Here is a 25,194-nt window from a genome sequence, read left to right on the forward strand (position 1 = left end):
TCATCGCCATAATAATATAACACTTCGCGATCAATAAATGAATATATACAAACTATAATAAACGTTCCCAATGAAATTCTGCCGAATAGTACCGACAAGGAGTTTTTATAGTCGGAATCCTGTCGCGGACGCCATTGTTGTAAAACGCACGTGGTGAAAAATAAGTCCGACGAGAGGATAAAGGAAATTTTAACAACTTTATTTTAATTTTCACCTCGCGTTTGTTAAATTATACAGGATTCTCGATACACGTTTGTATTCCGACACTCCTTTTACAAAATCACTTAAAACTCGGCAGAATCGTAGTCGAAAAACTCGCGACAAAAGAATTGATGTACGCGACGCGTTACAGAAGGGGCGCGAAAAAGAAACTTATAACTAATTACTTAAAACTACTTATGCTAGAGAGGGAAAGAGAAGATGTAGAAAATAGGACAGAACAAGACAAGAACGGGTACCCAAACTTAGCTAGTGAACTCGTGATGGTGGCTACAACTCAGGCCTTCTTGGACGATACGAGATTCGACGACCGTATTGTTCGAATTTTCTACTTCGTGTTCTTCCGATAGACTTCCAGAAGAGCTTTTGTATCAGATTTCTAGAGTTCTTCTCTAGATTCCGTAACGTTCGGTCTGCTGCCTCCTTCGTGCTCCCGTCGGCGCGAAATTCCTGGAGACCTCACTAAACACGTCCTCACAGCTCGTCGTCTCGGCCCAAAAGTGGCCAGTCTATCCTTCTTTTAGCCCCTGCAGGCTATCCCTTTTTCTTTGTCTTATAACCAGTTCGTTGCCACCCACTGAGAGAAGTTTCCAGAAGAAAGAGAGCAGGGAACAAAGGGTAGAGAAATAAAGGGAAAGAGGAATATATATACATATATAAAAAAAAATATACAAAAAAATTATGGCGTAAGACCACATACGCCCCCCACACAAGGTTAATTACCGTAATGCGACTTACGGTAATCTAGTCTGCGACCCCTGAGGTCGTACCGTCGTTGCAGTGAAGTATTTAGTTTTATTTCAGGATCACTGCAGGTGTTTCTTTTCTCATACCAGTCTTGGTTATCCTGCGGCTCGTCTGGAGCATCGTTTGTTCGATGAGTCCAATTCCTGATGTATTCATCAACATCTTCATCGATTGGATCGTTACTAGGGTTTTCTTCTCCTGGTTTTGTTGGACATTTGTATGATTCACGTCTTTTTGTGTGTTTGTACATTGGAAAATGACACAGTTTTAGGCGATCGATATGTACAGTGAACTTATCATTCCTATTGTTATTGCCGATTTTCACTGTGACGGGGCCAAGCTTACGTAAGATCCGATAGGGTCCCTCATACTTAGCAGAAAATTTTCCCGAGTTCTTATTTCTACCTTTGTGAAGAAGCCATACACGCTGTCCCTCGCTCCAATCGTTTAATTCCCTGTTTTTGTTAATACGTTTTCGATTAGCGCGATTCCGCCGTCTCCTCCTATTATATGCAGTCTTTCTTATGGCGTTTAGTCGATCTCTTAATTCCATCCCGTAAGGTCTTTCAGTCTCAACGCCCTGCGCTTCCTCGGGTAGTGCAACGGGTATGAGGTACTGCCGAGTGTTAATCGGGCGGGTAGATCTAATTATAGGTTTATGGGATGGCCCTTTCATTCCTGTTATTTCTTCAATTGAATCTGAGAAGCGTTGAGGGTATTTTTCGAGGATACCGAAAATTTTCTCCCTTTCAGCTGGTTCTAGGCCATCAAGCCCTTGAACTTTAATGGGAGTGTTAGCGAGGCAATTCATTAGTGAAACGACACTCCCAGATATGTTATGCGGCTTAGCATTCATCGACTTTCTTAGGTTTTCAACAATTTCCGGGATGTTCTTAATGACATCCATGCCTAAGATAGCCTCATATTCCACGTGTTCGGGGAAGGACATACACGCTATGGTCGTAGGGTGTTCCGCTTCGCTATAAACTACGGTGACTCGAATAAGTTGTTCGCACTCCGTTACTATCCCATCTATGCCCGGTATCCCCAATTTTTCCTCTCTAACGTTAGCTCCCCTGACGCAATCTGGTGGAATCCGTTTTAAAATTACTGAACTTAGCAAGGACTTTTCTGCTCCAGTATCTATGAGCGCGGTTACATCCTGATTATTCATCTTACCCTTAAGGAGCGGGAGACCTTTATCTGATTGAAAAACGTGTGTAGCCAGATTTAATTTTACACCAGGAGCGCGATACTGGCAATTATGACACTCCTTTATAAGTTTAAATTTTGATCTGTTCTGGGTTGGGCAGCCCCGGGCAAAGTGTCCGGTATTTCCGCAAATGAAACATTTCTTGTTCGAAGCTCTACGTTCCCTATTCTGATTACGCACGAGTTTATTCACTGCTTCTGTTAGATTCTCGATTTGCCTCTCTAAGTAGTCGATCCTATCTCTCTCGTCAATTCTGGGGATCGGGACAGTATTATGGTCGCCATTACTAAGCCTGGGATCCTCTTCTGCCGCAGTGTAAACCCCCTTTCGCTCAATCTGATCGCTACACTCTCTTTCGATTCTTTCCTCTATTTCCGCAAACTCGAACGCCTCCTCTAAGGATTTTGGGGACCGTCTCACTACATTGGCTCTTATCTTTCCGTTTAATCCTTTTATAAACCTCTCGGTGATTACATCGTCACGCAGCGCTTCGATTTTGCTATGGTCCTTAACCGCTCTGGACAACAAAGTCCTCGTACGTATAGAAAAATCAGTCACAGATTCATTGGCCGCTTGTCTCAAGTTTAACAACTGGTCAATAATATTTTTTTCCCCGGCCTTTCTCTTATCAAAGCATTTTATCAAGTCGCGTTTTATATCCTCATAGGAGGAAGGATACTGTTCTAGAAGACAGAAAAAAATATTTAGCGGCTCCCCTTTCAATCTAGCCTGGAGGACTGCAATTTTCACGACATCACTCCAACCCGCTAAGTGTGCGATATTTTCCACAGTCTGAAAGAACTGTTTTACATTTACTGAATCGCTCTGCGAATTCGAAAACATGGGTATCATCCCTAGGAACCCGGTGACTACTAACGGGAGATTACAGTTGGCCCCGTCACCATGTACAGTACTTCCTACTGGATTACTCATCGCCATAATAATATAACACTTCGCGATCAATAAATGAATATATACAAACTATAATAAACGTTCCCAATGAAATTCTGCCGAATAGTACCGACAAGGAGTTTTTATAGTCGGAATCCTGTCGCGGACGCCATTGTTGTAAAACGCACGTGGTGAAAAATAAGTCCGACGAGAGGATAAAGGAAATTTTAACAACTTTATTTTAATTTTCACCTCGCGTTTGTTAAATTATACAGGATTCTCGATACACGTTTGTATTCCGACACTCCTTTTACAAAATCACTTAAAACTCGGCAGAATCGTAGTCGAAAAACTCGCGACAAAAGAATTGATGTACGCGACGCGTTACAGAAGGGGCGCGAAAAAGAAACTTATAACTAATTACTTAAAACTACTTATGCTAGAGAGGGAAAGAGAAGATGTAGAAAATAGGACAGAACAAGACAAGAACGGGTACCCAAACTTAGCTAGTGAACTCGTGATGGTGGCTACAACTCAGGCCTTCTTGGACGATACGAGATTCGACGACCGTATTGTTCGAATTTTCTACTTCGTGTTCTTCCGATAGACTTCCAGAAGAGCTTTTGTATCAGATTTCTAGAGTTCTTCTCTAGATTCCGTAACGTTCGGTCTGCTGCCTCCTTCGTGCTCCCGTCGGCGCGAAATTCCTGGAGACCTCACTAAACACGTCCTCACAGCTCGTCGTCTCGGCCCAAAAGTGGCCAGTCTATCCTTCTTTTAGCCCCTGCAGGCTATCCCTTTTTCTTTGTCTTATAACCAGTTCGTTGCCACCCACTGAGAGAAGTTTCCAGAAGAAAGAGAGCAGGGAACAAAGGGTAGAGAAATAAAGGGAAAGAGGAATATATATACATATATAAAAAAAATATACAAAAAAATTATGGCGTAAGACCACATAACCATATATAATTTAATTCAAAGAACAAAACAACCGAATCTTACTCAAAAGAGTATTCTTCATCGAGAGATCTTAATCGAGGAATAAGCCTATTTTGTACATCATTTCTTTCTCGATTCAAGAAAATACCTCTAATCCAAAATCTTCGACAAAATCTTCTAGCTATATGATCATGATATGTCGATGATATTTTGATCATATATAATAGTGTTGTAACAACACATTTGCAAATTTTGGAACAAGCTAACAAAATCAACTTAAATATTAAATTTACTCAAGAGCATGAATTAAATAATCAGTTAAATTATTTAGATATAACAATTAAATGATTTGATGATCATTTGGAATATTGTAAATTTGAAAAACCGTGTAATACGAAGAAAGTAATCAATTTTAAATCATATTGTCCTTTAAACCAAAAATATAATGTATATTTAATGGAAATAACAAAGATTTTTTCTAGAATAACAAATATAGGTCAAAGAGAAAAAGAAATCGAAGATACACATAAGAAATATATCCTAAATGGATACCCAAAAAGACTGCTAACTGACTGGTACAACCGATTTTTAAGAAATAGATTTAAAGTTAAACAACGTCAAGAAATAAAGCAGTATGTATCTTTCCCGTACATAAAAGGTATCTATGAAAAATATAATAAATTTTTTAATCAAAAATTAATTAGATTAGCTCCATCCCAAAATAACAGGTTATCAAATATGATGATTATAAGAAGCACTAATAAAAAAGATTTATTAGAAAAAGACGGCGTCATTTATAGAATAGAATGCACATGTAACAACCCCAGTTTTTACATTGGTGAAACAAAAAGAAGACTGGAGATCAGACTGTCGGAACACTTGGCTGCTGTAAGGTTAAAAATTAGTAATTCTCCTATCTTCCAACACTGTAATATTAGTAATTGTCAGATCAATGTTAATAAGTTAAAAATTGTCTTTAGGGGAAAAAAAAAAGTAAAACGAAAAGTAAAGGAACATTTTGCTATCGTTATGCAAAACAACATTGTAAATTTGAATACGGGAATGCTAACAGCGGAATGCTGGGAATTTTTTGTGAATTATATAAGTGGTTTCCTCTAACATGAACTGTGTACAGTCAAACCTACTGAAAAGGCCTTTTATAAGAGGCGAAATGCATATGGAAAGTTTGTCAAAGTAAATAAAAAGTTTTCTCTGCAAGTTGATTTCCTTTTACCTTTTTAACTGTAATCTTTTTTTATTCATTGTTAACAGAATGTTTTAGAAAAATTTTTTAGTTATACAATATCTATAAGTCAGAACGGGAAGAAAAATATATTTTTCATATACTTTAAGAGTAAAAAGTAAGAAGAATAGAAAGTCTGACTTCATCGTTTTTTATAATTATTTTGGAAAATTTGTAAACATGTGGATAGTGGCAGCGTCGGTATCATTTGCCATCTTGAATACTGAACACATGCGCTGAAATGTAAGCAGACTGCTGCTTGTGGTTGTGCTGCTGCATGGCGACAATGCATTTGCGACACCGCTTTTCTTTGCTGCACAGCCTGTGTGCACCCTCCTTAAGACAACCACAAACCATTAAATGACAATTACATTTATTCAATTATTATAATTAGGGTCATTACCTTATGAGTTTGCATGTGCTTTTTAACATTTGACTTCTGGGCAAATGCACGTCCACAAACAATACACTGAAATGGTTTTTCTCCAGTGTGACATCGAACATGTTGCTGCAGATCAAAATTCTTGCCGAATAACTTATCACAATAGCTGCATTTTAATTTTGACACCTGCAAGATAAATACACATTTTTAAAATTTTCAATCATAAATTAATATGTAATATAAAATAACAGAATTTTTAACAATGGCAAAACTATAATTTTATTAATATTCCATTAAACACCAACCAGCAGATCAAAAAAAAATTTATGCAGACTTCTGTTTGTCCCACAAATCAGTGACAAGTTACAGATCACACTTTAAGGATCACTGGTACAGAAAAAGTGATTTACATGCGAACATTATAAAACATTTACATTTATGGTCATGTTCATACTTTAAATGTAATATACTAGTCAAAGTATCTGGGCATTGCCCAGAGAATGTAATGAACATTATGTAACTAGATAAAGTCTTTTGCTATGGCTAGATAATAGTATGTAATGTACAGTACAATGCATGCAGATACATATATAATAAATACAACTAATCCAACAGTAATTATAAATACCAAATGAATAGCTGAATTCCTTATTGGGCTGTCAGACTAAATAATTACTTAGCACAGTGATTCTCAAAGTGGGGATCGTGAAAAATATTTGGGGTGGGGGTCGCTGAAAACTTGATGTCAGATCAATTTTTTCAAATATTTTATAAATTTACTATGGATTCATGTTTAGAAATAATAGAAATAAAAAATATATAGAATAATTTTTACTTAAATAAATTGCACATATTAATAATAAAAACAATATAAATATTTAAATACAAGCCTAAATATAATACAGTGGTGCCTCGTATAACGTATGCCTCGAATAACGAATGCTGCGAACAACGGACTTTCTGTTTGGCCATTACGTGACTCGAGCAACGGACTGGCTGCGAACAACGAACTTTCCGGCATAATTGGTGACTGCTCCATGGGTGCGTTCTTTAATGCGTCTCCGCTACTATGGGAGTGCGCTGCTGTTTGTAAGCATTTAGAAACGACGGTGAAAGAAAGAAAAATGGTGGCGGCCGCAATATCGATAGTATCGTGATGGAGGAATCTATAATTCTAAAATATGAGCTTTAAAAGGCAAAAGAAGGGTCCCAATTGTAAAATTTAACCATAAAATGGATTATTTGTTGAAAGAGCATTCGAAATAGCCTCGAAAAAAAAATTCATAAAGACACTTACATCACCGCGTGCGCTAACTCGCGCTTTCACAATTTCTAAATTCTCATTCATAAAACCACGTAATGGACCCGGAAACGAAACTATCTGAGCCATGGAGGACGCCATGTTGCTTTCCACCGTAAACTACTGCTACGAGCGACCGTTTTTGCCGTTCGACGGCGCGCACTCCCACCGGAATTTAGGAACGTGTTCCGCAGGAATTTTTAAATGGATGTCATTCGCATAGAGTTACGCGGAGGAATAAAAGAACGCACCCCATGTTCATTTTTTATGATACAGTACGGTTATTTATGCTGCGGAACGAATTAAATGTTTTAACATGTATTTCTATAGGAAAATGCGTTTCGTATAACGAACATTTCACTTAACAGACGTGCACCTGGAACGGATTAAGTACGTTATATGAGGCACCACTGTATTGGGCTATTGGAGAATCCCCTGATTTCCACTATCCACCTAAATTATGATAGAACAGCTTTGCGTCTGTAGGCAAGTCAAGTTAGAAATACAGTAGAGCGTCGATTATCCGAAAACCGATCAACTGAAAGCGTTTCAGTCAGCAAATTCAAATTTCCGCTAGTGCTGTGGTGCGGCAATATTTGGCTATGTCTCGGGATACTCTGATATTATTTTAGTTGATATGTGTTTTTAGCTGGCAGCACTGGCTTGACCATGAGAGGGTACTTATGGATGCGCCAGTATTTGAACGAGAATTTTTTCCCATTGTGAGTGGTAAGTTTTGCTTGTTTTTCCAAGGACTGTGTTGTGCTGAATCAGAATGTTTTGAGACTAGATTAACTTCCAAAATATAACTTTTTCTTGTTTTTATATTTTTCAATATAATTATTTTGTTTGTGAAAAATAAAGAAATAAGTTTTAAAAAATTTCGTTAATCTTAACATTGACAAAAATTCAATGCAAAGCGACATGCAACAGAGAGAAATTTCAACATGGGATAGATTAATTAAACAGAAGAAATTAACTCCTTCTGAATTTAAATTAACCCCCTACCTCCGGGATGTTTTCTACATATACTCATTCTTTGGGGGTCCTTTGAAATTTTTAAGTGCAAAAGGGGGTCACAGACCAAAAAGTTTGAGAAACACTGACTTAGCAAACTGGCAGTATATAAGACATCCAGGCTACCATCTCTTGTTAAATAAAATAAAGTAATAATATGATTATATGTAAAATTAGTCTGAAACTGATGATTGGACAGAGTTCTTGATAGTGTAACTGAAAATGTGTCTGCACAGTAAGCAGATCACAAGTTCAAGTCCCACTCTGGGCAAATCTTTTCTTCCATAATACTCTAAAATTTAAATTTAATTAATTAATTTTTTATTATTATATTTAACAAGAGATGGCAGCCTTGGCAGCTTACTCTGTACCAATTTGCTTATTAATTATTTAGCCTTAAACCCTGGTAAAAAAATCCAGCTGTTAGTTTAGTATTTGCATATTCAGTAATAACATTGATTTACTCACATATTGTATGTACTGGATAAATAGAATACGATAAAAAAACACCTTTAACAATCCAGCAAATAAAATGTACTAAATTAAAAACGTTTTCAATCGTTTTTAACCGATCTACCTCAGTTACCATAAAATAGAACATGAAAATAGAACATAAATTTAAATATAAATGAAAACAAGAATTCCGAGATAAATACATAAAAAACAGAAAATGTAGTTGCAGACAATAAAATAAATAACAACATAAATAAAATAAATAACAAATAAATGTTTCTTAATAAAAATAATCTTCATAAAAAGATCATCATGCAGTAGCCAATGTGTCTGTGTCCCTATGGTTGATGCAACCAGAACCAGTTCTTTTGTGCGTTTTAAAAATCTCTAATCTTTCAAGACATTTCATCGTGTGTATATTTGTTGGTTTGGTAATTGATGCTTGCTCCCATTGGACATGAATGTCCCATTGCCGTGCATAAGCTGATAGTGTGGTGTTATTGAGCTTCTTATCAATTGTATATTTATTCTCCTTGAGTCATTGTTGTACCACGCATCGTGACACTCAGATAGACTAGATTAGATCCAAAATGTTGATTGTTTAATGGGATGGAGTAGATTCCCATAGCCGAATTACGGTCATATTGTTTTTTATTGTTCTTTAAAATTCCGAAAACTGTAGGGTTGCGTCAATATACCACTTGGAGATTATTAGCCTTGGCTGCCTTCTTATGTATTCCTCTTTAAAATAGGACATAACTTAAAACTACCCTTTATTTTCAGTCCAATGAGGTATGCTGATGTTTTGTTGCTTGAAAGATTGTGATTAATTTCTTTATCATTTCCATCGGGTATCCATGTTATTCTGCAATCCTCACAAACCGGAAACCAAATACATCCGGTCATCGAGAAATGTATTTCTCCAACATTTTTAATTGAGAAACAACTTGTCAAATTCTTCCATGCTAAAGCTTCTTACCATCTGCTTTCAATTAACAACTCACTGCAACTTATAGAAGTCTCGAGGCAGGGATAGTGTAGATGCCTGATTGGAGGTACTGGAAGGTCCTTAGCATTGTGGAGGAGGAAGGAAATGAAAGGACTTCTACAGAAGGCTAAACAAAAGTTATTTTTCTTGGATATTTTACTGTAAAGGGAGTCTAGCTTCTGTCATAAGTGATGGTTCTATAAACTGTGTCCTGAGTGCAATTTATTGGTGAGGCAGAAGTGGCAAAGGAAAGATGATGTATAAGGCCTTTCTTTAATAGTATGTGGAGAGTATCCATGCTGAGTTGTGTACTGGGTGATCATAAGGAGCTCTGTATTAGCTTTTATACCTTAACTATGCAAAATACAACTTTTTCAGTATAAATTGAATCAGACATTATTTTAAATTTGATAAATTCTTCCCTAAAGTTGGCCCTTCCAATGGCAGAATAATCTACAGGCAAATCAAAGCTCTACTTCCAGTATTGTATGCAATATAGTTCATTGTACTTTTATTTAATTTTTGTAAAATAGTCAGACCTTTAAGTGATTTTATCATTTTTCTAAATTGAGTAGATAGACAATAACCAAAGGTGGTTATTCATTGGCAATCTAGAAAATGGGAAATAATTTCAATTGTGAATTACCTTACAGACAGACCCAACAAGAGGAAAAGAACCAGGTATTTTTCCCTAGCCTCAGATTTGTTTCGTCCAAATAAATTGATGTAATTTTTTTACTAACAAAAATAATATCTCTAAGACTTCTTTTTATTAATAAAGAAACATTCTACTTATTTCATTTGTTAAATGGCAAAAGGAACCCACTCTACCTTGAGCCATGTACAGTACAAGTCTCAACAAACCTGCTTACAGAACTACAAAAAAGTGAGATTCATAAATATTTTTATATATTTTTTATGTAAACCAGTGAAAATTTTTATGTATTTATTATTTACTTTATGAAAACCAGTTAATAGTTAACAGAAAATACAAGGTTTGTCCGAAAAGTAATGTCAGTGAGTTGATTAGAAGACATTTATTGATCCAATCGGTACAATATATTAAAAGGTTTCAAAATAGGCTCCTCCGTGTTGATACATCGCTTCTAGTGAGATTTCCAGGCATCAAAGGTGTCACGGTAGTCCTTTTCCAAAATGTCCTTTAGAGCCTTGGTACAAGACTTTTTGACTTTGTCAACTGTCCTGAAATGATGTCCTTTCATGGGAGTTTTCAAGCGTGGGAACAAGATTAAGTCAAAGGGAGCGGCATCGGGATTGTACGGCGGCTGGGGAACCATTGGCACCTTTGAATCAGCCAGGAAGCAGGTCACGAGGAAGGCAGTGTGGGCTGGCACGTTGTCATGGTAAAGTCACAATATCGTAAATGGTACTTTTTGGAATGTTTAATGTCTGTGCCATTAAATGAACTTTCAAACAACGGTCTGAGCTCAAGAGTTCAGTCACACGCGTCACATTTTCATTGGTGGTGGTCATTGATGGCACTTCCAACATGGGATTCATCGCTGACCTCTTCATGGCCTTCAACAAATGCCTTGTACAGTACCACCAGTAAACTTGGCGTTCCGATAAACAATCATCACCAAAGGCAGTCTTTATCACGGGAAAAGTTTCCACTGCGGACTTGCCAAGTTTTACACACAACTTGATGGCAATCCTTTGCTGAATTGAATGCTGCATCGCAGCTTGCAGGAGAGACAAAAACAAGGTTTACGAAAATGCCAGTCCTTACTGTCCGGATGGTCAGAGGTGATTGAGCGACCACGCATGCGTAACCTGACTACTCCTTCCACCGATCCCCACCGTTCCAAGCATGCTGCAACATGTATTCACTTCACAGTAAAATCGCTGATGTTACTTTTTGGACAAACCCTGTATTAAGGATTTTTTAAAGTAAATTACAAAGGATGACTATCATTTGGTTGAAACTTTTGAAACAGTAAATAAGCTAAACTATAAGAAATCTTTAGGTTAATAGTCCTGTGATCAAAAAGTATCAGGAATGGTTCAATAAAACACAAGATTCAAACTTATTCATCAAAATTTACTTCATCTCCTTCCATTGCAATGCTCTTATGCCAATGTTTTTCCCAATCTTTGGAACATGCTTTAAAGTCACTTTTGGGAAACCATTTTGGACTCACAGCAAATTTTGTTTTATGGTATCAATCAACCAGAAGAATGACTCTGAAGCAGAAAGTTTAATTGAAAAAACAGGAAAAAGTCACATGGTGCTATGTCAGATGAATACGGAGCTGGTGGAAATGTATTTGTTGAATTTTTGGCCAAAAATTCACAAATAGCAAAAGCATCATAAACAGGTGCATTATCGTGGTGCAAAATCCATAAGTTTTCTCGCCACAAATCAGGTCATTTTCTACAAATTGCTTCACGCAAATGATGAAAAATGCTTAAATAATATTCTTTGTTGATAGTTTTGCCAGTTGTAAGGAATCTGTGATGCACAACACCATGACAATCAAAGAAAACAATCAACACAACCTTGATTATTGACTAACTTTGATGTGATCTTTTTGGTCTTACTTCACCTTTAGAGTGCCATTCACTTGATTGTTGAGCTGTTTCAGTGTCAAAGGTGAAGATCCATGTTTCATCATCTGTAATGATGCATTTTAAGAATGATTCTACTTGAGAAAACATTTTCTCAACCATTCAAACACATTGTTGTTTTTGGAAAAAATTCAATGTTTTTGGAATGACTTGAGAAGTGATGTGCCTCAAACCCAAATGATCTTTTAAAACTGCTTGACAAGATCCAAATGATACCATAACATGTTCAATAATGTCCCTAATTGTTAAAGATAATTACTGAGCAACAAATCTCTGACTTGAGCAATATGATGTTCATCAGTTGAAGTGGATGGTCTACCAGCATGGTTAATCTTCAATGCATTCTCTGCCTTCTTTGAACATCTTGTACCATTCAAAAAATCTTGTTTCTGAAAATCATCACCAAAGGTTTTCTGCAACATTTCCAATGTTTTTGTAGCAGTAATTCAATTGTAAAAACAAAATTGAATGCACATTCTTCGCTCTATTACACTCGACATTTTGAAAAATTGCCGATAGAAAAATCCTCGACACACAAAACAAGTGTTTATTTGTAAACGAAAGCAGATGACGACATAAGTATTGCTGCTAGATGCCAATGAAAGTCATATCAAACAACAAAAGAAAGATGACAGTGCCCTCTTGTATGTGTGCAGTTTAAATCAACCATTTCCAATACTTTTTGATCACAGTAGTATGATTTAGTAAAAACATTGTAGAAAAAATTTTTTAAAACTGGGACATTTATATAAAACAAATAATTGAAAAGGAAACACTAAACTCTTCAATTATTCAAGTTATTGCACATGCATCAATAGAAACATTTTAAATATTTAATATGTGATTTTTAAACTGGGACTTGTAGGTTACAGTAAAAAACTTTATCTGATGGTCAGATACTTTTAAACAGAATTTAATCTTACATAGTGTTTTATAACCTTGCAAAATTCACTGAAAAGATATTTTTAATGGATTGAAAAAAAACATATATCTGTAAATGTATGTGTAAAAAGCTGGATAAGAGCAAATTTTCAATAATTTCTCTCCCCACAGCTCAAAAAAATCCATTAAACTTATCATTTCTACTAGATGCAGGGATGATGATCTAAAATATTTTTTAAGCAAATCTTTCTGGTTAAACTATCAATTATGATTTATGATAATATTTAAATGTCAGTCTTTTTATTTTTTCTATACATGATGTTTTTAAGTTAAGTACCAAAACCTGAGTATTAAATTCTTGGAAGTAAAACCGAATCAAAAAATGTAGAGGGGGAAGTTAAGTCTGTAAGGATGTAGTCCTAAGGATCGTCACTTGGATTCCTGATGCTGTTGAAGTAGATCCTTAGCCCCAGGGCAGATGTGAGAAGGCTGTAGTCAGACAGACTAAAGGAGGACGGGCGTCAAACAGCACTTAGCACTCACAGGGTTGGAGCGAAGCAAGAAACGGGTCTGCGACTCCAAGAGTTGTGCACAGGTAACAATTTCACAGTTGAGGAGAGACTGTCTCTCCAACGTGTTGACATTTTGTGCGCATGTTAACTGACTAAGTACGAGTGCAATGTGACCTTGTATATTGGGGATTATATGAATCTCCATTTTTTATCAGCCATTCTGATTGGTTGATTTTCCTCATCCATGCTTTCCAAGTGGTCATTCCCTCATTACTAAGCATAACAGGATCCCAACTCGAAGTGTAGAAGTCAAACTCAAAGCTGAATTCAATCTCCCAACCGGAAATGGTCAATCATAAGACGACATTCCTTCTAAGATTTACGACTCTGCGTCGCATTTTAACAACAAAAGGGTGTCCAACTACAACAATTTTTTCTTGTCTTTTTAAACAAATTATTTTTCTCCCAATCAACTAAATTTTTGCAAATTTTGTGGTTTGGATCTGTCCAGGACCTCACAGACTGGAATGCTGAAGATTTGATTTTAATATTTTCTCTTCAATTATTTTTTTCAAAAAACTTCATTCTTTTATTCATTAGACCATGAGAATAAATAAATGAACATTACATTGTTATTTTGCAGCTATTATTGAATTACAGACATTTAACAGTTAATGCCTCAATAATGGAACAGAATTTGCAAAGATTTCTATTTATATTTTCTATTCATTTTTGTCTCAGAAAACTAATCCACAAGTTTCAGCATTTATTTTATTAACACACAACATGGTAGGATCCAAAAATTCAGGAACTTGGCACATAATTTCTTGCCTTGAATAGTTTAAAACACAGATGTAGAACCATCTTCCAAAATATTCCCTTGGGCAACAATACTTTCACCAATGCTTGTACAGCTTCTGGAAATATTGTTGTAAGCAGTCTTTTGCAACTACATGTAATGCCTCCTGTGATGCTGCTTTTACTTCATTTGATAACTGAAAATGATGTCCCTGCAGATGTTATTTCATCAGTAGAAAGAGGTAAAAATTACAAGGAGCTAAGTTGGGTGAATAGGCAGGATGTAGAAGCACATTAGTACAATTTCTGGCAAGAAATTCAGTGACCATTATGGACTGATGTGCAGGCACATTGTCATGGAGAAGGTATCGTTGTCCATTTCGTGACATCTTCAGGCTGTTTACAATGGATGCAAACATGCAGACAATGTAAAATATCCAAGTGAGTCCAGATTTTAAGTCATCAAATAAGATAAAAACAGCATTGCAGGAAACATTACAGGTATTGCAAAAGAAATCTTACAGCAATGCTTCCAGAAGCTGTATGAATACTGGCAAAAGTGTATCATCGCCTATGAAGATTACTATTCAAGGCAAAGAACTACAGTATATTCTAAGTCCCTGAATTTTTTGACCCTACCTCACATATATTTCTCTTTCTAGTTTGATCACAATTTGTCTATTAATTAATTTTTTTATAGATATCCTTTTGTTTCATGTATATATAGTAGTGATTTTATCTCAACATTATTTAAATGTTAATATTGGAAATAGATGATACAACTGTCTATATTGTTGAATTATTAATTTATTGCCTTCAGAAAGGCGGAAAAATATTAAAATATTGATATTGATCATCTATTTCTAATATTAATGTTTAAATAACTTAAAATCTTTTAAAAATTTAATTTAATTAAACAGTAAAACTACTTGAATAAGAACCAAAAGTAAAAACTTTTCCATTCTGAAAAAGTATGCTACTGCTTATGAAGTATTTACAGTATGTAAAGATAACAATACTAAATCATAAATGCTAATTTAAATCCCTACAAATCTACACCTACTTCAAAATGACTGATAGAATTAACATAAAAACAAATATTCGGATTCAAAGATTATGGAGATAAAAAATATTTTCTAGATTTTCTGTTTAGATCAACAGCTTTATCTCAAAACATAATATATTTTTATTTATTTATTTTCAGAAATTATGTATGACAATAAGCCTCCAATTAAGCAATTTTTTTTGAATAATAATCATTTTTCTTCTGATGAGAGTTGATGTAAAACATTTCATAAAAAAGCAGAAAACCAACTAAAATTCTGTGTAACTGAAAAAATATATGACTTACTTTTTTTGATCCATTTTCTGTTAATTCAGAATTATTATTTACACGTTTTCTGGGTTTGGATTGATTATTCTGTAATTCAGTTGCCACATTTATAGAATCATCATCTTGACTTGGATTTTTTGAAGAAATTTCGTGATTCTGTGACTGAGTCATCTCGGTTAATAACTGGTCCGAACTTTCGGGCTTGTTGCTGGAATTACTGTTCACTGGAGATAAGATTGTATCCTTGTTTAACGAAGGATTTCCTAGACTGACGACCATACCGGACACATTATTAGGATTAGGACTCGTCTGACTACCTACAAATAAAGGCGTAGAAACAAAAGTATTTGTAAGAAGAGATAATCCAACTGCATGTGCTTGAATCTGTGGAGTAGACTGATTCTGATGTATCTGATCCACCGAATGCGATGACGACGACGACTGGCCAATAAGATTAATATGTTGAAGTTGTGGATTATTGGTAACGGTAGTTACTGTTTGTATTGTAGGACAACTCGCAATCGTAGCAATACTTTGTTCAATATTTGTCAATGATAACAGGTCGGCTTCACTCAGTACCATATTTGGAGCAAGAGTTGTCAGTTGAGAAGTTGGGACCTATTAGAAAAAGATTATTATTTCTATTTAGAAAATAAATATTGAATATCATTTTTTAGAAACATTTGTAAGTTTGTAAGAAACATTTCACTTATTGTATTGTAAAATTAAAATTTCATTCATTACAGAAACAATAATTTTTTAAATGTTTAGTAAATTCTGTACTACTTAGTCTTTGTTTTTAGTACAAATATTTAATGTAACATTCTACAAATTCAGAAAGTGTTTCTTATTTTAGTGGAATTTATTACAGTATTATTTGAAACAAACCTGAGCCTGCATTGGCTGTGCCACTTGATTTAAAGTCGTCGCCGTCACCTGCGTGTTTTGCGTATTATTTAAAACTTGAGACGATGGAGCCGTCACAGTATTTCCCGTAGATAAAATATTTAAGCAGTGTTCTTTCTTGTGATCAATGAAGAAGCTTAAGGAAGTAAACTGTTTCTTGCATTTTCCACATTGAAATACATCATCTTCATCTGTTACAGCTACCGTAGCAATGCCTAAAATAACGAGTTAATGCTTTATTTAAAAATATATCTTATCAAAGCTAAAATTTAATGACATTACATTTGATTGTTCATTTTATTTAACAGCATATAAATATTCAAAAAATATTTGAGGCAAAGCCTATTCTATGATGCTTACAGAATAGTACTTATTCTCAAAATCAGTTCTACAGATTTTAACAAAACTTTGCCATTTTCCATTATTTGAGATGAGGAATCAAAAAAGCAATGAGGGTTCATTTAAATGCAAAAAAATAGAGATTGAGGGGTTTTTGATATACACAGGAGTTAAACCGACAATGTCCTTGCACTCTGGTGAGACTAAGCATACATAACAAAATTTTAACCTAGGGGTCAAAAACAGTATTGCATGCACCTAACAGAAATAGGTGAAAAAAATGAACAAAACACCAGAACAAAACAATTGATGAGGATTGCTTTGTTCTTTCTCTCTCCATGTCGGCAAGTGCAAGGATAGTCTCTCTGTACGCAGCCAGTGCAAGAATTGTGACTCCCATAGCCAGCAGGTATAAGGATTGGCTCTTCTGTGCCTAACAAGTGCAGGGATAGCTTTTTTCTTTCCAGCTCAACCTAAATTCTATTGCAATATGACAAAGTCACACGATGGCCTAGTTAAGTTGAATTGACTCATTAATTTCTGATCTGTTTGATGAAATCGTGTCTCGTTCTATAATTTAGACTTAGTAAACACTAGTTTTGTGTGTTTTCCAAAGACACTTGGCAAGTTTTCTATCAAATATCTTTATTCATTCTAGTTTATACGGTGCGTTGTCTGTACACGTTTTGGGCTTTGCCTCTCCTCAGTCAACTGTTGGTTACTTTTTATAATGTAAAATCTTGTAAAACTGTATACATTACGATTTTAAAAAATTTGTCGACTGTAAAAATACATTATAACTTTAAAAGTTCACTGTAAAACTTAAAAATATGTTGCAAGTGTAAAAATTTTTGAACTGTTTCCACCCCTTTTTCCTTTCCCTGGGGCGTGAAACAGTTCAAAAATGTTTACACTTGCAACATATTTTTAAGTTTTACAGTGAACTTTTAAAGTTATAATGTATTTTTACAGTCGACGAATTTTTTAAAATCGTAATGTATACAGTTTTACAAGATTTTACATTATAAAAAGTAACCAACAGTTGACTGAGGAGGGGCAAAACCCGAAACGTGTACAGACAACGCACCGTATCAACTAGAATGAATAAAGATATTTGATAGAAAACTTGCCAAGTGTCTTTGGAAAACACACAACACTAGTGTTTACTAAGTCTAAATCATTGATTTCTATTACTATTCAGTTATTTCAATATGAAGTGGCTAAGAAATAAGATTATCCTCTAGTTATCTGCTTGAATTTGAGCCCACATTCTGTCATAAAGACACAGATTTGAATCTAAAGTGGACAGTCATAATTTGAATTAAAATAACATACCTAATAATTTATTGCTAATTAATAATAATTTGATAATTATTAAATTTGATGAGAGATGGCAACCTAGCCACCTACCTACTGCTAAAATAATATATCTATTCCTCATCCACATAGTTCAGCCTGTATGGATCAGGCATGCCCCTAATGGACAGAAATTAACACTGTATAGTCAAAATATATTAATTTAACCCACATTTTATATGCTGAACAACTTAAAAAAAATAATTTTATTTAATTAAATTACTGCCGATTAGAAAATATCATTTTTATTCAAAAATAATATTGATTAAATCTTCAATTCATTTAATATAACTTAAAACTTATGTATAAAATATATACTTTTCCATTATTAGCAAGTTAGCTACTTTTAAGAATGGTTAAGTGATGATTGATAAAGACCCCATGACATAAGAGACATGGGGCCAGGTTAGGCTTTGAGCACCATTTCTATGAAATAGTATAAATATGAGAATTTTTTAATTATATAAGAAAAATATTAATATATTTTTGTTTTGTTCTAACCATGATTCATTTTAAATAAATGTATACTATTCATTAGACCATTTTACAGATTATTTTTTGATTTCACTTATCATTTTGCAATGGTGTAAAATAAATGTAAGTGTAACTGTTCCAAAAACTGCAGTTTTGAAAAAATCCAGCAACGAGTCGCGTAACTTTCCCAGTAACAATACTTAAAATTGTGTGTGATGCCACCTGTTACGACATTTTATTAAAAACTCTTTACAATAATTATTATTAATAAAATAACTTTTGGCCATTTAAGCTATTACTTAATTTTTTGGGTGAAGATGAGTAAAATCTTCATTAAGTCCAACCCCACTCATATCTTGAGTGGAGGCTGACCCCTTGAACCTTTAACCACCAAAATTTAATAGCATCAATGTCCCTAATATACAAATGTCCCTGCAAAATTTCAAAACCTTTTGACATAAAGCACAAGAGCTTCAAAGTTGGTGAACAAAATCATAACATCCACACACATACAAAAACCCTTCAATTTTTTTTTTCTGCATTTCTCAATGTTTCAAGGTTCCCGAGTTCAAACAGCCAAGAAAGTAAAAGTATTATGACAATGTAATACTTTGAAAAAATATGAAAATTATATAAAAGTATGTTATGAATGAAATAATGAACTTTTATATAGCTATTATAAACCGTATTTTACAGACTATAAGACGCACCTTAATTTTTAAGCAGTTTTAAAAAAAAATACCTATAAGACGCTACAGACTATAAGATGCACCCGAATTTTGGAGGCAATTTTTCAAAGAAAAAAGTGCGTCTTATAGTCTGTAAAATACGGTATTAAAAATATTTTGTGAAAAAACATCACAGTCAAAATCATTTTAAAAGTTCTTTGGGACTTTTGGAATGATTTTGTATATAAACAGCTTATATAATAAATTTTTCACCAAGAGTTAAAATGGCTGTTGATCGTAAACTATGTGTAAAATACTTGTTAAAAGCTTTAAAAAATATCTGAGACTTGAGTTCATTTCTATGGGGAATCAACCTTCAAAAATATGCCAGGATTCCTAGGAATTGGGTACCAAGAATACCTGTATCAAAAAAACCTAACTAATACTGACTTTTTGGTATTTTGCTAATTTTGAAAATACCATTATTATTCAATATTTTTACCCCCTACTGTATTTGAAATTTTAAAAGGTAAAAATGTAACAATTATAACATTATAATTAAAGCATCAAAATATAATTTAGTATTTTCATTAAAAAAGCTATCTGTAACATTCTCAGTTCTGCTCTGTCTGAATACCAGGACTCTCAAACTTTCTTATGCAACTACAGTCGAGACCGCATAAGTCGTCATAGGTATAAGTCGACACCGTCGTTAAGTAGTCAGTTTTCTGTGGTCCCGGCCGACTTATGTAGGCATTAATGTTAAAAAACTCCGGTTTACTCGACACCATTTAACTCGTCATCACTGGATAAATCAACATACTTTTGATGTCCCACACTTGTTTAGACGTCCGATAAGTCGACTCCCCCTCCTGAAAAAATGAGTTCACACTGCACAGTGCAGTGTGAACTCATTTTTTTGGGAGGGGGAGTCAACTTATTTATTAATATATACATAATAAAAACGTCTTAACATTTTATGTATTTTTATATATAAAATAATAACAGATAAACGAAAAGAAAATATACAATCTATATCAACATCATAACAGAATCCAATTTTGCATTTTCTCACTTTTCATTTCAAGTGTTATTTGTAGCACGTGTTTCACATTTCTGTTAGAAATGAGTGTCCAAAAGCTAACAATGCTTACAAAAGGAAAAATACAAACTTGTTTCTGAATTTGAATGTAAGAAAACTTCACAAGATGAATTTGCAAAACAAAAAAAAAATCTTTCAAAAACAACATTGGTGGGAATCCTGAAGAAAAAAGAGGATATTAAGAAACATTTTCTTGGATTTTCGTCGTGGCCGTCTCGAAAACGCCGGAGAAAGTCGCCGTACAAAGATGTCGAAGATGCTCTCATACGTTAGCTAAAGCTAATTTGTTCGTCAAATCTTCCTATTTCGGGACCGATACCGAAACAAAAGGCGATGGAAATTGCTAGGGTACTTGGAGTAGAAACCAACTTTAGTGTCAGTGATGGATGGTCAGAGTGGTACATTGCACTACTGTATTTTCCTAATTATAGTATTGTGGTTTTTTTCAACTTCGCTTTAGTCATCATATTAGATAACTCGACACATTTTCACTTTCCTTAAGGTATCGACTTATGCAGACTTGACTGTATTCCCTAACCTGTACATTTTTCGTGCCATGACATGCATATCATCAAAACAATTAACTAATATATAAAGTTAATCTTTATCATCACACTTGCAAACTTGTAGTCTGTAAAATATTAGACTACAAGTTTAAACACTACTATCATGAAATAAATAGTTCCATTTGTATTTCATGTTCATCTTTTCATTTTACATGCAGATATTCCACATAATAAGTGTTCAGTCATTGAATCACCTTTTAGTTATAGTCAACAATATATAGCTTAGTCATATAGTTAACATTAAATATCCTACAGATAACTTGCAGCATTCAAATATATGAAGAATAGTATAAATATTATACATATTTTAAAGTCATTTTTCTTATTTAATTAAATGTAACATTAACATTTAATATATTAATATTTACCTGAATCTGATGCCACTTGAGTAGGTTCTAATAATGACTGAACTGCAAAAACAGCTTGGCTGTCAATTGCAGATACATTTCCTATTAGAAAAAATATGACATTTTCCCATAAATATATAACTTTAAAATTCAAACTTTCTAGTTAAAGTATATAATGAAACAAAAATTTTTAAAAATCAAGTAAAGTTTGTATAATATAATCAAGCTAGAAAGTTCAGATAAATAAAATGTAACTCATTTCAAGTGTTAGTGTTATTTTTATAATTTAATAATTTAACATAATTAAAACATACATGTTCTGGAGCTTCTAATCCCAGTATTTAATAAATCTTAAAATCTAGACTCTACACACAACTCCATAGATGTAATGATATATTATATAATGTTTTAATGAAAGTAAAAATTTCAAAAAACTAGAAATAGTGTGTTTGAGTATTTCCCAGTTATCTAGGAATGCATATACTTGTTTAAAAAAAATTCTATTGTTATGGAGGCAAGTAAGCAGAAATAAACCAATATTGGTTGCTATAATGACAAAAGTTGATGTGTTTTATAGTTTTCTTCTTTTATAACTGTACTAACTGCTGTTTGTTCACATCTACTTGCTTACCTCCATGACAAGTGTTCCTTTCAAATATTATAAGCATCTCTAGCAGTGAATCATATAAACTAGAAATAGCTAGAACACTTGTTACTCCTAGTAGTTTTTTGTAATCTTTATATTCATTTCTAAATCCTACAATTAGGATCAATCTGCAAATGTCTAAACTATAAGAAATTCATTATGAATACATACCTAAGACAACTTTCATACACCAATCTATATACCATATGTTACATATCTTTGTTCATAAATGTATATACATGCATATATATATATATATATATATATTTATGAGTTTCTATATGGAAAATTTACATTAGATGAAAACTGCCTTCCTCAGATCATTCATGTTTATCTATGTTGTTACTTAAATTAAACAATGTTATAATTACAAAAATACAGGAATTAAAATAATAATTTGTTCTATATAAAAGGACTAACTTCTTGTCAGGATAAAAATATTGTATTATAAAGTCCAGGGTGGCCAAACCTTGTCATGATAAGAGCCATAAATTGAATCACATATTAGAACGGTATTTTATATATAACCTATATATAGGCATGGTGTCTTCATAAAATTTTCTGAGGGGGCCAAGGCTTGGAGACATTATATCAATAAATTTTTACAAGTAGATTATAGAATACAGTATTGTATTAAAGCATCACATAATCAAGGGTGTAAGATTACATATTCAATCCCTTTTATGATTATAATTTGTGGAACTTTTTATTTGAGCCCAGGGAGGGGCAAGTGCTCTATTTGCCTCTCTGTGAATGTCCACGTATATACGAACGGCATCAAAGTTGGGCCCCGACCACTAAGAAATAAGGAGTACGAGTCCAATAGACAGGAGCTGCAACAAGAGTGTAGAAGAGCCACTGTTTAACCACCATGGGTAATTCTGGATTAATATGACAGATAATGTATTTGCAGTGTTCCAATAAATTGATTTTTTTTCTATAATCCAAATGCTTTGGAGTTTTCCAAATTTGACTATTAGATTAAAAAGTTCAACCCTTTGACAGCAGAGTACTAAATATCATGAAAGAATTGAAACACTAAGTCTAATTCAAGCTACTTTTCTCAAAGCTGTTGCATGTATTAACTTTTTTGTTGCAGGGAAGCTTATTTATTCTGTTTATGTTTATGAACCTCTCAGCATGGGCATAATTACTTGTAGTAATTTGGCATCTTCTCATAATCTGTATATATCTTGCTGACTCGTGTTGGATGTATGGTCTAAAAGCATCTTGGCTTTTTTTATAAAGATTTCTTTTCATTCCAAATGGTGCAGTTTGAGTTAAATTTACAGTTGAGGGGCTTCCTTGATAAGTAACTTAAAAACCTTGCATATTTAATATCAACAGAATAAAATAAGCTGTATTTATTAATTATTTCAATGCAAAAAAATTTAAAATATTTTGTTTCTATTGTTAAACTTCATAAAATTATAAAATCATAATAATATGCCATAAAACACAGAAAGTGTTATTTTTCATAATCTGTCAGAAAGCTCACAATTCAAGTGAAAATTTAAAGTATTTTTATTTATTAATTTACTAATCTACATTTACAAAGTGTAAAATATAAAAAAAATATTTAAGACTGAAAAAAATATATATAAGAATAATTGTTTATTCTGCATTATGCAATTAAAAGATTTAACAATATTTAACTAATTTTACATTTCAAATTGCTGTCTTAACAAATATATTTGTCTTATCTATCTTACTGATGTTTTCTTATCATACCAAACAAAACAACAACAAGCAAATAGTAGTGTTTTCTGAAAAACAGATTCAAATATACAAAATATAATTTTTTGCCAAATCACCATCTCACCCTTAAAATGTGGGTTAGTTAGTTAACATTATATGGGTGAGCCCTCTACTAGATGATCAATTACAAGTTACACTCATCATTCAAGCTTCTAAAGTATTATATGCAAGAAACAAAAGTCATCCCTGATATTAACTATGATTTTTGAGGCTACAGTAAACAAACACATGTAAAAATTTTGCAAGTCAGAAATAGAATCATCAGTTTATTCATCTATTTTTACAGCAATTGTATGTAAACAGCACACACTGCAAGCATGGGTTTCAACTAACACAATATATACCAGTGGCATGTTATAGCTTCATGGAGCCCAGGTGAATTTGAATTAGAAGATCCCATGTATAGTGTTGATTTCAGACAATTTTGTTCAGGGAAAATTTCTGGGAAAATATTTTCTTAGAAAAGATTGGTTTGGGCTCCAGGCAATTGCCCTTAATGCTCTTAGGATGCATGGTGCTTTCAGTTTATATAATAATTACACTTGTTCACCATCTAATCCTGATTTACCCTATAGAATGCAAGAGATGCATCCATGTTTTATGTTTACATGTAGATTTTACCATCACAAAATTGGATTACTAATTGGACCACCTTTGTCAATAATTACAGCAAAGATAGTTGTATAGAAGTCAGAAAGGAATACAGCAAAAAAATATGCAGTGATATTCACATATAAACAGAAATACATTGGTTGATTAATCGGGATTATTAATTGTTTGAATATTTGGGAAAAAGAACAGAATGAAGAACTTTACAGCAAAAAAATAAATAAAAACAGTAAAGTATTCTAATTGGAAATAAAGAGGAAAGAAGAAACAGTCATAGATATCAGTACACAAGTTGAGGATAAAATATTTACTAAAGTATACAGAAATGAAGTAGCCAGAGTCTTTAATCCATTGAAAATCACAAGAGCTTACCAGATATAAATTAGCAATTATTAGTCTGTTTATAGGAGCATATAAATATTGTAGTGAAGAGAAGGAGTTGAAGATGAAAATAAATAGATTGGAGAAAGTTTATACTGGATAGAATAGTTAAAAAATGAAGAGCAGAATAGAACTAGGTTGCAAGAAAAATGGAAGAGGAATAAAAGAGAATTGAAGAGAATGGAAGAGAGGTACTGCATAGAGAAACAAATGATTGTTCCAAAAGATGATATGACAGTTTTAAAATGTTAAATGTGTTGAAGAAAATAAGTGAAGAAATATTTTCATGAAAAATAAGTCTTTGACACGATATGAAATGAAAAAGATTTGAAAATACCGTATTTACTTGCATATAAGACAAGGTTTTTATTCATTTATCACAGCATCAAAATCCTAGGTCGTCCTATACATGCAAACGAAAGATTCTTTGCGTTTTTGCAAATAATTTTTGCGAACTGTATATTCGCATTTTTTTACCGAATGCTTACCCTCTTGTATTTAATAACAAGTATTTTATCTGGATTGTTTGAATCTTTCTT

General features: G+C 33.4%; 1 protein-coding gene across 1 annotated transcript in view; it reads right to left on the reverse strand.

Annotated features, from left to right (window-relative positions):
- LOC136974618 (uncharacterized) overlaps nt 1-25,194 on the reverse strand; it is a 77,842-nt gene that overhangs the window by 19,546 nt on the left and 33,102 nt on the right. The window contains exons 6-9 of the mRNA XM_067269547.1: nt 21,283-21,363; nt 16,392-16,624; nt 15,522-16,121; nt 5,653-5,817 (exon numbers count right to left, since the gene is read on the reverse strand). Coding sequence (XP_067125648.1) covers nt 5,653-5,817; nt 15,522-16,121; nt 16,392-16,624; nt 21,283-21,363 — 1,079 coding nt within the window. The remainder of the gene's footprint in view (nt 1-5,652; nt 5,818-15,521; nt 16,122-16,391; nt 16,625-21,282; nt 21,364-25,194) is intronic.

Source organism: Centruroides vittatus, unplaced genomic scaffold (genome assembly GCF_030686945.1).
Source record: "Centruroides vittatus isolate TY-2023 unplaced genomic scaffold, ASM3068694v2 contig_351, whole genome shotgun sequence".
Lineage (NCBI taxonomy): Eukaryota > Metazoa > Arthropoda > Arachnida > Scorpiones > Buthidae > Centruroides > Centruroides vittatus.